This window comes from Saccopteryx leptura, chromosome 11 (assembly GCF_036850995.1).
Source record: "Saccopteryx leptura isolate mSacLep1 chromosome 11, mSacLep1_pri_phased_curated, whole genome shotgun sequence".
Lineage (NCBI taxonomy): Eukaryota > Metazoa > Chordata > Mammalia > Chiroptera > Emballonuridae > Saccopteryx > Saccopteryx leptura.
In genome coordinates this window covers 50,244,480-50,260,703 of record NC_089513.1, presented here as the reverse complement: position 1 = coordinate 50,260,703, position 16,224 = coordinate 50,244,480, and the positions used below count along the sequence as shown (strand labels likewise).

The following is a 16,224-nucleotide window of genomic DNA, read 5'->3' as shown; positions in this document are numbered from 1 at the left end:
ATGGGCTGTCTGCCTTTGAATAAAGGGCCAACCGGTTACTAAATTGTTTCATTAGAAGAGAGTGAGAGCAGTATGTAGACGCTGAATGAAGAGGGGACCAACAGGTATCTGTTAACAAATTGAAAATATGGGGCTTGCTTTCCATTTCTTTAAAATCATATTTAATTTTTTTATAAAAATTTTATGGAGCGCTTTATATTGTTTCCTTTAAATAAGTAAAGCAATCAGATCTGTGGTATAAGTTGTGGTTCTCATCCTCCTAATAAATTGGAGCTTAAGTTGGCTCAGTACCCAAAGACTTCACTAAAATTGCCTTCAATCAATTTCTGCAAATAAAATATAGAAGCAAGCACGGTATTTTCAAAGAAGCTTCAAAATTAATCTTTAAAATAATTTCCTATATTTTTAGTATTTACCTTTTTCAAAATGCAGTTCTATCTTTGGTCACTTTATCTTCCCAATAACACCAAACTATTCTTTATAGTTGTGTAACATGAACCCTCGCAAAATGAAGCTGTTTCACACCCAAGAGAGTCAATGTACACTTACATATTGGAAAAAATCTTTTAAAGATTATACTAAGATAGCCAGTTCAGAAATCTAAGTTATAATTTATATAATTACTTTGATTGATTTCATTGGAATCTACCATATCTCGAATCCTAATTTTAGCTGCAAGTCGTTGCATATTCATTCATTTTTTTGTTGTTTGGCTTTTTTTTTTTTTTTTTTTTTTAATGACAGAGACAGAGAGAGGGACAGACAGACAGGAACAGAGAGAGATGAGAAGCATCAATTCTTCGTTGTGACACCTTAGTTTCTCATTGATTGCTTTCTCATATGTGCCTTGACTGGGGGGCTACAGCAGACTGAGTGACCCCTTGCTCAAGCCAGCAACCCTGGGCTCAAGCTGGTGAGCCTGCTCAAACCAGATGAGCCTGTGCTCAAGCTGGCGACCTCGGGGTTTCAAACCTGGGTCCTCTGCATCCCAGTCTGATGTTCTATCCACTGGGCCACTGCCTGCTCAGGCTTCATTCATTATTAACAATTACTTCTGAAGACTAGGTATGTATGTCACAATTTCCATTTTAAAAACACAAGCCATGGACAGTTGTTCAAATTTATGGTCTCCATACCTGAAAACCAAACTCAGCCACATGATTCTTAACAATGGGAAGGAAGATAAGCTATAGACACGTGATCTCTCAAGAATAAACCCTAATGTAAACTATGGACCCTTGGTGACAATGATGTGTCAATGTAGGTTCATCAGTTGTGACAAAGGTACCACTCTGGTGGAGTATGTCAGTAATGGAAAGGTTGTGCAAGTGTGGAGGAAGGGGTGTACGGGAAATCTCTGTACCTTCCCCTCAACTTTGCTGTGAACCTTAAACTGGTCTTTAAAAAAAATAGCCTCACTAGAAAAATAAAAAAACAACCCCCATGCTGTCTCTTTCATCCATTCATTCAGCAAACATCCTCTGGGCACCTACCAAGTGGTACCAAGCACCACACTATTGCTTTCCTGGAGCCATCAGTATCCAGTATGGGACAATCACATTTATATGGAGACTATATGGAGAATAACATCTAATTCTATTATCCATAACCAGAATCACACCATTAAAGTCCCAACTCAGTCAAAGACCAGTTAGATCAGAGAAGACCCCCAAACTTCTCTAATCCTTAGTTTCCTCAAATACAAATTGGGATTTATAATATTTGTCTCCCTTCTACTCCCAGACAGTGAAAGAATAAAATTAGACAATAGCTGTGAAAACTGTAAAATTATAAAACTTTATATAAATGAAGTTAAAAACTGTGCATGTAATATACATATGTAAACACAAACACACATCATAAGGCAAAATTTGCAGTGACTAAAAATATGGGGTCTTTCTATAGTAATGGAATCAGTCGCCTTAATGAAAGACAACAGTTGATGCCTGATCACCAAAGGTGATGAATAAAGAGGTCCTGATTGTCCCGTGGATAAAAGCAATCCAACCATAAATCTCCAAATGATGGTCCATGAACTAATTTGCCTTCCTTTGCAATGTGTGGTCCTGTTTATCAATACCGTTGACAAAAGACTACACAGACTTCTCAGTGACAGATCTTCACGTATCCTTAAAACCCACGCCGTGCTAATCATACATTAAGCACAGAGACAGTCACCCACCCATCAGAACTGGGTCGCTGCTCCTCATCTTCTCCACAGCCGGGGCCACTTCTCCCACCACACCCACCTCAGGTCTGCCGTGGACGGTGGTCCATCTCCTAACAGGGCCCCTCCTACCACCCCTCGTGCCCACCCCGTTCTCTCCTCTAATTCTCTCTGCACACATGCCAGATCAACATTTGGAAGTGCACCTCTGATGGTGTCCCAGATTGAAAACCTTCCATGAAGCCCCTTTGCCTAAACGATAGAGCCCAAACTCCCCATCTCAGCTGTTATGGGTTGAATTGTATCCCATGCTCCAAATAGATATGTTGGAATCCTCACCCACAGTGCCCCAGAATGTGGCCTTGTTTGGAAATAGGGCCTTTACAAAGTAATCAAGTTAAAATGAGGTCATTAGGATGGGCTCTAAATCCAGGAGGACTGGTTTCCCTATATAAACAGGAAATCTGGACAGAGACACACATAGAAGGAGAATGCTGGGAAGAGAGGGAGAAGATGGCCATCTAGACACGAAGGAGAGAGGACCTGAACGGATCCTTCCTTCACCGTCTCAAAACCAGCTGTGCTTCCACCTTGATTTCCTCTTCACTATAGACGTCCCCGCACCTCGCACCCATAGGCCCTCGCTCATGGTCCTTCTTGACTCTTGCTGGCATTTCCTCTCATCTGCGTATGTTCAACTAGGATCTTCCTTCAAAGCCTGATTAAGGTGTCACCACCTGCAAACAAGTTCTCACATGCCTCCTGGCTGGAAACAGTTTCTTCCACCTCTGAACATCGTCAGCTATTTGTGCTTCTCTTACAGCAATTCTCATTTCTGCCTTTTATTTTGTTATAATTTGTTTAGGTCTCATTTCACCTACAGGATGTGAACATCTGGAGGGCAAGAGAGGGGTCAGTTTCCTTGTTTGTCCTGTGCCAGACACGGGCCCGGCACAAAAATGCTTGTTTAATGAGACTGAGTAACCAAGCATCTTCAAAGAGTAAGTCTGCTTTAACCTTTCTCAGCTTTCTGTCAGTTCAGAATGGCTTATCCTAATTATATAGCCTTAATCCAACATTTGCAGAGCTATAAATGTGAAATGTGGGATTTTTTTTCCCACTCCATTATAGTTTTATCTAATGTTCTACATTTGTTATGTATTTACCGCCTCAACTGGTCTTCAGAAAAATTGGAGAAGTAACCTTACAATCATTATAAATGTTTTTGTACAGTGTATTTCACAATTCCTTGGTTACAAAACAACTACAAATTGTAGTGCACACATACACAAGGGAACACTGATCCACACTAAGTAATCAAACATTGATGCATAGTACAAAACGGATGTACCTCAAAACAATTATGCTGTATGAAAACATGTCTAAAATAAAAACAGCACATACTGTGTAACTCTACATAAAACTAGAAATCGCAAACTGACCTCCAGTGACAGAGAGCACATCAGCCTGGAGAAGGGAGGATTATCAAGGTGTATGAGGAAACTCTGGGTGATGGAAATGTGCAATATCTCCATTGTGATGTTGATTTTATGGGTCATAATATTAAAGTATCCAACTCCAAATATGTACAGTTTATCTAAATTATATCTCAACAAAGCTGTTTTTTAAAAACCAACTACTTTTGTTTGGGGATGTTTTCAAACCTCTTCAGGACTGTGAAAGCGAAGTGCCTGATAGGAGAGTCTTGTCTCAACTATTTGAAATAGAGCTCTGTTAAGCACAAACCAAAACCAGCATCGTTGAGTCTTTTTCAGAATTTCAAAGCAAAAATTTGAGTGAAGTTTTTTTTTATATAATATATCAGATTACTCTTCAGACACACAACCAATTGTTTTTGTCTACTGGACACTCAAGCTTAGGTTTATTTTTGGACTGTCAAAGGTATGGATCAATGATCAAAGAAAGACAGTCAAAACAATATTTTATAACCATTTCCAAATTGTCATTCTGTGTAAAATAACACAAAGCATCAAAGACATAAATTATCAGTTTGAAAACCAGACAGTCCACTCATTGGGATTATTATTTTCCCAGTTGTCACTTCTGACAAGGAGCGTGTAGAGCAGGGGTCCCCAAACTTTTTACACAGGGGGCCAGTTCACTGTCCCTCAGACGGTTGGAGGGCCAGACTATAAAAAAAACTATAAAAAAATCCCTATGCACACTGCACATATCTTATTTTAAAGTAAAAAAACAAAACGGGAACAAATACAATATTTAAAATAAAGAACAAGTAAATTTAAATCAACAAACTGACCAGTATTTCAATGGGAACTATGGGCCTGCTTTTGGCTAATGAGATGGTCAATATGCTCCTCTCACTGACCACCAATGAAAGAGGTGCCCCTTCCGGAAGTGCAGTGGGGTGGATGAATGGCCTCAGGGGGCCGCATGCGGCCCGCGGGGACCCCTGGTGTAGAGGATGCCTTGCAATTTGGCTCAGAAAACAAGCCATAAAAGGTATCTCTGCTTCCCCACCCACACCGTCAGTGAGCAAGAATCTGTGCTGTGTCTTCCTAGGTATATTTTACAATGATAGAATAGAATGACCCCCCCAATACCCCAAGAGTGGCCAGAAGGTGATGCAATATGTTGGGATGGGAAAAGGACACACCATTTGTCACGACCAAGCCGGGCCCTGACCTGCCATTGTCCTGGAAAGTTGCTGCCCCAGCTGAAAGCAGTCGAAGGCTCTCGGAGTAGCCCAGCTGACACACAAACCAGGCCTGAACACTGTCAGGTCAGCAGGCTGGACTGGAGAATCTGGAACCTTCAGAATACTGAGAAAGGCGCGGCTAGATCTCCGCCCCCGAGGCCCTCGTCCCGCCAGCGTGTGAGAGCTCTCAGGGCTGGAATGGACTGAGCGGAGAAACACCGCCCAGAGGATGGAAAGATGTCTCCACGAAGGGCTGGATTGGGAAACTCAGCCCTCCCTCAGCTCTGTCGTAATCACTGCCACAGCTTTTTGGGCTACGTTTTCAGGATGTGTGGAAAAGAAAAGCAAGTGACATTTCACCACTACGGTTTAGAAAAATCTTAGGCTCCTATCTCCTGATCCTTCCACGGCATCCCTGTTGAGATGTTGGAAACTTGACGCAAGAGGGAAATTTTCTAGCAGCTTGTTTTAGAATACATTGTGAGCAAATCTCTGTAAAAGATTACCACATTACACCCACGCAATCTGGCAGATATTGTGCAATCATAAATATATACGAAAATGGGAGAAGTTAGGGGAAAAAAATTGAGAAACCTCATCACCAATTTCCTTCCATCAAAATGACCAGTTTGAGAAGGTTTTGCCTAAACCACCTGTCTCTTAACCAAATTTCTGTTAACCAAATGTACAGTGAAATACCCTCTCCTGAAAGGCTGACCCTGCACAGAGTAACTTTTAGGCATATTCCCTAATCATCTAATATTTTCTTAGGTGGAAAAAAATAAAAAGTACAGCTGGGCCCCGACACACCCAGAAAAGTTTGCTTCTCTAGCATTTTCAAACCAGGAATGTGGCTAGCTTGAACCGTCTCCACTTTTTTCAACATCCATCACCACTTTAAAACAGGAAGGAAAGAAGAAAACTTATTGGTGAGTTTCACTTTAATCATTTCATTATTTTTCCTCCAATGTAAACTACGACCACATTGAAACTACTATGTTCCTGTCTCGACCCTTCCAGGAAAATCATTCTTCGGAATGAGAAGACACACTTGCATCACTTATCAAGCGGTTCATCGGTATTTTTAAGCTTCATTAAGGACAAGAGCAGTTAATGCTGAGTAGTAAGAATGTCTTGTAACCAACAATAAATCAAAACACTTGGGTGACAGTCTGGAAGTAATCTGAGCACTGGCCGAGTTTGTCAGTTGTAGGTTTTAAAAAGTTGTACATAGAAGACTATAACTAGTCGTATCAGTGCTGACCACATTGTTCACACTCAGTAAACATTAGTAAGTAACATCTTAACATTACCAACATGAGGAAAACAGTGTGCTAGCGTCTGCCTGAAAGGTCAGCAGAGTTCACCACTGCCCACAGCAACCAGAACAAGCCCCTTGCCTCTCCTTACTGTTCTACCTGCCACTGACTCTTGCCAAGCCATCAATGCCCACGGCAACTGAAAGCATGTGTATTCCCTGAAGAAACTTCATTGCTGGTTCTGCTTCCAAAGAAGAGTTTAACTTCATGTTTAAAAGTCAATTTTAGGCCTGACCTGTGATGGCGCAGTGGATAAAGCATCGACTTGGAAATGCTGAGGTCGCCGGTTCAAAACCCTGGGCTTGCCTGGTCAAGGCACATATGGGAGTTGATGCTTCCAGCTCCTCCCCCTTCTCTCTCTCTGTCTCTCCCTCTCCTCTCTAAAATGAATAAATTTTTAAAAAAAATAAAAATAAAATAAAATAAAAAAAAATAAAAGTCAATTTTAGTCATTTCAGTTTTGTAATTATTATCTCAGCTCACTGAATTTATTTCATTCTTTAGCACTTCAGTCTTTCTCTAACATGCCAGGAAGCATTCACTTCACAGTCAAAGCCCTGACAGATAAGATTGTCTGAGAGGCAACAACACTTGAAACAAGCAGTGAGAACAGACGTCCCAGACAGTCCGCTAAGTGTACCTTAGATGAGTGCAATGGGGCGCTTCTTCAAAGTCCTGTAGAGATGAGGAAACTGTGCCTCAGAGAGGTAAGGGACTTGTCTGGAGTCCACAGCTCGGTGGTAGTAAGACTCAGGCCAGAAGCCGAGTTTTTCACCTCCTCCACAGAACATGTTGGCCACACCAGCCAGCCTGGGGGGGGGGGGCTACTTCAAGGGATGCTTGCCTCCACTCACCTCCACTTTTCTGCCTACCTTAGAATTTCATTCATTTATCAAGTGCCAATGTGGTAGAAGACATCAACAGAGAAAGACCAATTAACGGGACTAAAACGGGGCTTAACAAGAAGCAAAATTTTCTTTCTTTTTTTTGTATTTCTCTGAAGCTGGAAACGGGGAGAGACAGTCAGATAGACTCCCGCATGCGACCGACCGGGATCCACCCGGCACACCCACCAGGGGCAACGCTCTGCCCACCAGGGGGCGATGCTCTGCCCCTCCGGGGCATCGCTCTGCCTCGACCAGAGCCACTCTAGCACCTGGGGCAGAGGCCAAGGAGCCATCCCCAGCGCCCGGGCCATCTTTGCTCCAATGGAGCCTCGGCTGCAGGAGGGGAAGAGAGAGACAGAGAGGAAGGAGAGGGGGAGGGGTGGAGAAGCAGATGGGCGCTTCTCCTGTGTGCCCTGGCCGGGAATCGAACCCGGGACTTCTGCACGCCAGGCCAACGCTCTACCACTGAGCCAACCGGCCAGGGCAAAGCACACTTTTTCTTAAGGCCATAAGTTCTATTTGAATCCCATTAATTTTCCTCCAAGATAGGGTAGAAAATGTAGCCCATAAGCATACAAGTGTTTTTTTTCCAAGGCCCCCGTCTGTCTCTGCCCTATCTAATCCTCTGGCCGAGCTCGTGATTAGAAAAAAATAAAACACACATAGAAGTGTTCTGGAAACGCCAACGGGGTCTACGTCTTATCTACCGGGAACCTAGGGCAGGGAAAGTGCAAAAGGTCAAAGAAGCTTGAAGGGAAGTCTGAGGGTGTCTAGGGAAACTCAGGAGACGCACGAAAGGCAGATCAGGATGGAAAACCCAAGGCGGGAAGCACACCAGTCACAGCCCAGGGTCTGGGGTCTGGAGCCTCCGAGCACATGTTCACAAGTGTCTTCCCAGGCTCCCTCAGACCTAATCAATTCATTTGAGTTTTCCTCAGCACCCAGGAGAAAGGCTCCTAACAGCCAACTGAGTGCAAGCTGTCTAAAAGCTTCGGAGGGGAAAAATCCCCCAAAGCTATACACACAGAGGCTTTGTTTGAATGAAAGAGAATTCTGTCCCTAGAGACGCAGAAAGTATAGAACTGTCTCTAGAATATGCAAGCCCTTATGTTTCCTCCCCAAGTCCTGAGTGTTCTTAGTTTAAAAAAAAAAACAAACCAAAAAACATTTCCTGGCTGAGATTACTTCCAAATAGACAGCTTTTCTTCCAAGGGAATGACCATCTGCTCCCACTGGAATCAGAGGATTACAGGTGCTCTGGAGACTCAGCACTTTGAGCTCACACCTGCTACACATTCGCAAATTCCTAGTCTGTGTTATTATGGTAGTACAGTTTCTTTCAGTTGGCCTCATTCAGATCCCTCGACTGATGACTTTTTTTTTTAAAAAAAGCTAATAGGAAAAATTTCACCAAGATGCAATATACCCCAGAAGGGGGTGGGGCAGGGCTGGGTAGATGCTGATAAGCCCTCGTCGGTTTGTGGTGTCAGCGAGCAGGAAACTGCAGCCAGACCTGTAGAGCCTCAGCCTGGAGCTGGAAGGGAAGCCAATGCAGGGGAATAATCCTGCCTCACATCTGGGATCCTCAGCTCGCTCCAACAACAAGGCATCAGCAAGGCAGCTGCTCTGCACCCAGGACGCCCCCAAACATCTCCAATGCTGACGTCAGCCAGCTGGACCACTGCGAGCTGAGTGGGAGGTTGTATAATTATCTGGAATGACCACCATGAGGCATGAATGATGCATTAAAGGAAACAACGCCTAGTCCAAGAAGAAGAAAGATGGTGCTGTTTCTACTGGCGCACCCGATTGCCACCAGCCCGCCTGGAGGGGCCTCCTCCCTCCCCATCTCACAGAGGTGCGGGAGTCCCAGTGCTGGGGCAGGCCTCACACATACACACTGTCGGGCTGCCCATCTCAGGGTGAGGGACAACAGGGGTGTGCAGCAGGAAGAGCCCAAGGCTTGGAAACACTAGAAATAGACCTAGATTTGAACCCAGGCTCTGCTACTTCTTAACTACATGCCCTTCTACGAAATGGGGATAACGCCTGCAGGGGTTGCTGTAAAGATGGAAGGCAGTGAAGATAAAAGGGCTCATCATGTCACAACACGCGCTCCAGAGAGACAGTCTCCCCAAGTCGGGCTTGGGATACTGTGTTGAACCTTCCAAACAGTTCTCAATCACTTTTATGTGGAAATGGCCTTAATGAAGGAAGATGTGTTCTTTATAGCTGAGTACTGTGCGATACACACAACAAGTGCATTCTCCACTGCCCTAGGGACAGAGGCCAGTCCCCAAAGGCCAGCAGCCCTGGGTCTGGAAGTAGCTTCAGCCACTTACCATCCTGTGACCACAGGCAAGCCAGGGAATATCTCCTGTCCATTTCCTCACTAGTAAAATGGAGACAATGGTATTCCTCCTGAAAGGTTGTCGCCAGAATTAAAAAACATATAGAATGAAAAGTCCTAACATAAGGTTCTTTATAGTTTCAGAAAAGTGAATGTTCATAATGCCCACATAGCATATAAAAACCTCTGCTCCTAGTTCACTTACTGATACGCAGTTTGCAATCGGGAAGCTAAGGCTCCTCCTATATGCACATGGAGCACTGTCTAAACCAGGGGTCCGGGTCCCCAAACTACGGCCCGGCCCACGGGCCACATGCGGCCCCCTGAGGCCATTTATCCGGCCCCCGCCGCACTTCTGAAGGGGCACCTCTTTCATTGGTGGTCAGTGAGAGGAGAATAGTTCCCATTGAAATACTGGTCAGTTTGTTGATTTAAATTTACTTGTTATTTATTTTAAATATTGTATTTGTTCCCATTTTGTTTGTTCTTACTTTAAAATAAGATATGTGCAGTATGCATAGGGATTTGTTCATAGTTTTTTTTGTAGTCCGGCCCTCCAACAGTTTGAGGGACAGTGAACTGGCCCCCTGTGTAAAAAGTTTGGGGACCCCTGGTCTAAACTCTCTGGAACTGCCCACGGAGGTGAGCACCCAGGGATGCAGCCAGGCATGTCCTCCTCTTGTTTGTGTGAACTTCCCCAGCAAAGCCCTGGCTTCCCAGCCAGTTCCCACCTCAACTTCAGAGCACATTCAGTCTCTCCCTTCGGCTCCCTCACGTCTCTGCTAAAACATGCAGTTCTCTCTTGAATTAATTCTCCACCTGCTTGGCTACTGTCAACTCCCTTTATCCACCCAAGTCTTTGAAACCTTTGATTCTTGGATAACTGGGTATCCTCATCTTAATCTCACAGGAGCTCCAGAAACTGAAACTGCCTCCATCTGCATAAGCAAATCTTCCTGCTCGCTAACACCTCTGGCCCTCTGGGCCCCTCGCCTCCTGGGCCCCTCCTCCTGGGGTCTCTAAGACACAGTTCACTCCCCCAGATCTTGGCTTTGCTCCGTCTCTGGCTTCTCTTCCTCCTTTCCCTCCACGGCCGGTAACCGCCCAGCTCTGCTCCAACCATATCAAGGCCTCGCTAGTCACACCTGCCACTCCCAGGCAATTGACTGTCACCAAGTACCAAACTGCATTTCTAGCTCCAGCATCTCTCTCTTTATCTTTTTTTTTTTGTAAAGTTAATTACACTTTATTTTTTGAGCAATGCTAGGTTTACAGAAAGGTTGAGCAGAAAGTACAGAGTTCTCCATTTTCCTTATTATTAACATCTTTTTAGATTCTTTTTTTTTTTTTTTTAGGCACACTCTTACGTAAGAGGTGCTTTTTTTTTTTTATTCATTTTTTTTTTTAGAGAGGGTAGGGAGAGACAGAGACAGAGAGAGAGAGGAGAGACACAGAGAGAGAAGGCGGGGAGGAGCTGGAAGCATCAACTCCCATATGTGCCTTGACCAGGCAAGCCCAGGGTTTTGAACTGGCGACCTCAGCATTTCCAGGTCAACGCTTTATCCACTGCGCCACCACAGGTCAGGCAACATCTTTTTAAATTTAATTTATTGTGTTTACATAGATTCTAGTGTCTCCCTAATGCATCCCTCCCCCGTGTTCCCCTCAACATCTCCCTTGCCCCTCTCCCAACACCTCCTTTCCCCTTCCCTTCAGGTTTAATTTCATTCCTCAGTTCTCATTGTTCCTTGGATTCCTCAGATGAGTGAGGTCATATGATATGTTTCTTTCTCTGACTGAATTATTTCACTTAACATAAACTTATATGGAACCAAAAAAGAACACGAATAACCTCAACAATCTTGAAAAAGAAGAATAAAGTGGGAGATCACACTTCCTAATACCAAGTTATACTACAAGGCCATTGTACTCAAAACAACTTGGTACTGGCATAAGAACAGGCATATAGATCAATGGAACAGAACAGAGAACCCAGAAATAAACCCACACCTTTATGGACAATTGATATTTGACAAAGGAGGTAAGAGCTTACAATGGAGTAAAGACAGTCTCTTTAACAAATGGTGTTGGGAAAATTGGACATATACCGGCAAATAAAATGAAACTAGACCACCAACTTACACCATTCACAAAAATAAACTCAAAATGGATAAAAGACTTAAATGTAAGTCGTGAAACCATAAGCATCTTAGAAGGAAACATAGGCAGTAAGCTTTCTCATCTAGCTCCAGCATCTTAACCAGCCTCCAGTCCTATAAGGCAAACCTCGGAGATGGTGGGTTCGGTTTCAGATCGCCATAATAAAGTGAGCACTGCAATAAAGCGAGATGTAATCTTTTTGCTGGTGGAAGGTCTTGCCCTCTGTAAAAAATGCAATTCTTGTGAAGTGCAATAAAACAAGGTGTGCCTGTGCTTCTGACACCACCGAGGAAGCATCCCTCAAGCACCTTCATGTCCACAGATCTCATGGTCTAAGGTTTGAATAATGAAGACCTCACCTGACAGTACCTGTAAGTTGAAAGAAATTACTCAGGCTTCTGGACTCATCAGAAAACCTGGGGAATTCGTGCCAAACAGCCATTCCTTATCTTTTAAATACATTCTTAAAATGTCTCTCCCTTTGTCTTCATTCATCTACTAATCTTCAAAATATAAGAAACAGTAGTTGAATAATAAGGTAAACTATTCCTTTCCTGTCTAAAGAAACGGAAAGAAAAAGGCCAGGACTGAATAAGCAGCTTAAATTCAAGATCTTCAGCTTGATCAGCTAAAATAGTCTTTTTTATTTATTTACTTTTATCTTACTATTTTTATTTTTTAAATTTCACTTTCTTTTTTTTGTGACAGAGAGAAGGACAGACTGGGACAGACAGGAAGGGAGAGAGATGAGAAGCATCAATTCTTTGTTGCGGCACCTTAGTTGTTCATTGATTGCCTTCTCATATGTGCTTTGACTGAAGGGCTACAACAGACCAAGCAACCCCTTGCTCGAGCCAGAGATGCCATGCCCAAGCTGGTGAGCCAGATGAGCCTGCACTCAAACTGCCGGCCTCCGGGTTTTGAACCTGGGTCCTCCACATCCCAGTCCGATGTGCTATCCACTGCACCACTGCTTGGTCAGGCTAAACTTCACTTTCAATGCAGTAACTTAAAATGTAAAAACAGCCTGACCAGGCGGTGGCACAGTGGATAGAGCATTGGACTGGGATGCAGAAGGACCCAGGTTCCAGACCTCGAGGTCACCAGCTTGAGCGCGGGCTCATCTGGTTTGAGCAAGGCTCACTAGCTTGAGCCCAAGGTCGCTGGCTCGAGCAAGGGGTTACTCGGTCTGCTGAAGGCCCGTGGTCAAGGCACATATGAGAAAGCAATCAATGAACAACTAAGGTGTCCCAACAAAAAACTGATGATTGATGCTTCTCATCTCTCTCTGTTCCTGTCTGTCTGTCCCTATCTATCCCTCTCTCTGACTCTCTCTGTCCCTGTAAAAAAATAATGTAAAAACACACTTGAATCGTTTACATGGTTATTATTGAAGAAAAATACCAAGATCACTTATTTCGATTTTGTTTAATAAATCAATATAAACATCTGTATTTTTATAGCACTTTTTGCTGTCCTTCCTATTGGGTGGCAAAATTACACTCTACTTGTCTTTCATTAACCTGCTGCTGAAGACAGGATTTATTTCATTAAGTTTAATACAAATACAACAATTAAATTGTTACTGAATTTTCCAAGCACTAAAATAATTTCAGAGTGTTAAAAAAATATCATTGAAATGAAAAATATTACCTCCCCATGTGACAAACTTATTTCTGAGTTGTCACAAGTAAATATTAAGGTTATAGCGAGCCACAAAATCCTATTCTTGTGTAAAACAAACGAAACGTTCCTGATTAACCAATCTAATTTTATGAAATCAATTCAAACTGTATAAATACTTCCATGTCTCCACCACAGTATAAAATTGCTACTTGGCTTTGAATCCGCTGACTGCTAACCCTAGACCAGGGGTCCCCAAACTTTTTACACAGGGGGCCAGTTCACTGTCCCTCAGACCGTTGGAGGGCCAGACTATAAAAAAAACTATGAACAAATCCCTATGCACACTGCACATATCTTATTTTAAAGTAAAAAAACAAAACGGGAACAAATATAATATTTAAAATAAAGAACAAGTAAATTTAAATCAACAGACTGACCAGTATTTCAAAGGGAACTATGGGCCTGCTTTTGGCTAATGAGATGGTGGTGCCCCTTCCGGAAGTGCTGCGGGGCCAGATAAATGGCCTCAGGGGGCCACATGTGGCCCGCGGGCTGTAGTTTGGGGACCCCTGCCATAGACTGTGAGGTATGCACAGTACTGACTAGAGATGCACCTCTCTGACCATCTACCAAACCCAATGTGACAGCCAGGGATTCCACTTCAGCCTGTTTCTCTGTATATTAAAAAGTGGGAATCTCTTCTAAGTCATGACCTAAGAGGAATTATCCCTTTCCTGTTTGCAGTTAGCACTACAGCCATGGGGGGGGTGGGGGGTGGCAGTGATTTAGGGACCACTTGCACCTCACATGCCTGAAGGTTCATCTGTCTTCTGGAATGAGGCTTCTGGAGTACAAGTTTCAATCTGTCCCTTTGCTTTGCCAAAGACAGATCCGCCTACTGGCTATTCTTCTTTGCTGTAATGACAACTGTGCTCTAAGACAAACAACTTATTCTTAGGGGAAAACAATTAATTTCAACCATCACATGTGTTCTCCAACAGCTATTTCTTCAAATGGGCTCATCCTCTGATATCTGACTTACACGGGAACACAAAGACTTGTTGGATGGCCATTGAACGAGTGTGATGTATTTAACAAACCCTGTACTCTATTTATTGCATTGCTTCCTCTTTTTTTTTTTCTTTTAAGATGGTGAAATCTTTATAAGCAAAAAGATGATTAATTCCTCCCCTTTGTCTTTAAGAACCATTCTCTCATCATCACCTCTTAGCCAGTCCCCAAATCTAACCTGAAAAACACAACAACGACACACTTTTAAGCCAGTTACTCCTGGGACGATCTACACTAGAAGAGGTTAGAGGCATAGGGACATTTGAACAAAACTCGTCTGTTTTATGACACTCAGCTAACCCTACACTTAAACATTTCTTGCAGTATACATTTTGGAATTTCTGTATGCCCCAGAACACATAATATGAATTTGATTAGGTCCAGCTGCCATATGTTAGTAATAAAATTGGAGAGAGAAGTGGGGGTGGGGGTTTTGTTCATCCCATTCCTGTGCCCTGATGATCATAAAGCAAGTCTTGCTCATCCTCAGCGCTCGCTCAGGGCAACACATGCTTCTTAAATGCCCTGGCGTGCCCGGGACCCCGCTCAGCGCTCAAACTTTTCGGCGGCAGAGTTGACACCGGGTCTGGAAGAGATCTGCGTACCGACCGGCGCCCACCGCGCGGACCCCACCCTCGCCGCCCCGCCCGGGGTCCCCGCCCCCGCCCGCTCCTCCGCTGCAGAACTTACACTAGCGCCGACGGGCAGGGCATCTGGTTCCAGGCACAGTTGTACTGAGCCTGAATAAAACTCTCACTTCCCTCCAGCACAGAGCAGCTCACATTCTTGTTCACGATGTAGGCGCACCAGTTCCTGGGGTGAAGGAGAGAGGGGCAGATGGGCACCCGGAGAAGAAGGAGGATGCATGGGTGAGAGGGGACGAGGTGATACGGCGGCAGACGCAGCCGGGGTCAGGGGTTCCTGCGGGGACGCGAGCCCCACAAAGCCGACCCCGGGAAGGTGCGCGGACGCGCCGGGGAAGACCCGGCACCTTCTCCCTACGAGAGACGAAGGCGAGTACCCTGGCCCAGGGGCTCCTGTAGTTCCTGGCAGGAGTTTTCTGCTCGTCCTGCTCTGCGGGACACCACAGCGCCCCGCGCCCCGGGGGCAGCACAGCTGAAGGCTCCGGCGGGGTCACCTGGGGCCCCGCGCCGACCACGGAGTGCACGGCCACCTGGGAGGAGGTGTCGCTCTGGGGCAGCCCGAAGGGGCCTCCGGCTGTTGCTCGTCACCTCTGGCTGGGCAGTTTCGGGGCCCGGACGCGGGTCCGGGAAAAGGAAGCAGGAGTCGGGAGTTCTGGGAAGGAGCGTCGCCGTCCTGGGGCGAGAAGAGGGGCCCACACTTACTTGTTCTTGGCACTGGGCCGCGCGGGGTGTGTGAGCTGCGAGCCGGGCTGGCACAGTCCCACGCCGCCCCAGGCCAGCAGGGCCAGCGCCCAGAGCCAGGACGCGCGGGGCCGGGGCCGCGTCCGAGGCCACATTCTGCGCACAGCTGTCGCGGGGAGCGCGCGGGGCTGCGGGCGGCCGGGGCGCGGCGGGAGAAGGCAGGAGGCTCCGGCGCTTCGCGGCGCCCTCACCGCGCTCCGCGGCCGCCCCCTCTGGCTTCTCGCTCCCACTTCTCCTTTTCCACCCCGGGCGCCCGCGTTTCTCCGCGGTCCCTCAATGACGCACAGGTCCCCCCGGGTGCCGCCCTCTTTATTTCACTTCCCTCTCCGAAACACGACTCTCCCTCCACCACGACTCCCTGTCTCCAGTCCCCTTGCCTCGCAGCAGGGGGTTTGGGGTGAAAGGGCTAAAGGGTTTAGGAGAAGGGTCTATGTTACAGAATTTCCAATTACTCATTCCTTTGGTCTCTTCCCAGAAGCCAGGCAACTCCGCCTCCGACCTTCCACAGGCGCGCCCCGGGCCCCTCGGGAAGCTGCCGCAGCCGGCGGGTCGCGGTCCTCAGTCGTGCTTGGGTGCTGGCTT

At 45.6% G+C, this 16,224-nt stretch overlaps 1 protein-coding gene across 1 annotated transcript in view; it reads right to left on the bottom strand.

Moving 5' to 3' along the window:
• Window positions 1-15,960, bottom strand: part of EMILIN2 (elastin microfibril interfacer 2) — a 58,039-nt gene extending 42,079 nt beyond the window's left edge. Inside the window, exons 1-2 of the mRNA XM_066353045.1 lie at window positions 15,604-15,960; window positions 14,948-15,070 (exon numbers count right to left, since the gene is read on the bottom strand). Of these exons, the coding sequence (XP_066209142.1) occupies window positions 14,948-15,070; window positions 15,604-15,737 (257 nt within the window). The 5' untranslated portion in view covers window positions 15,738-15,960. The remainder of the gene's footprint in view (window positions 1-14,947; window positions 15,071-15,603) is intronic.
• Window positions 15,961-16,224: the final 264 nt, after the last annotated feature.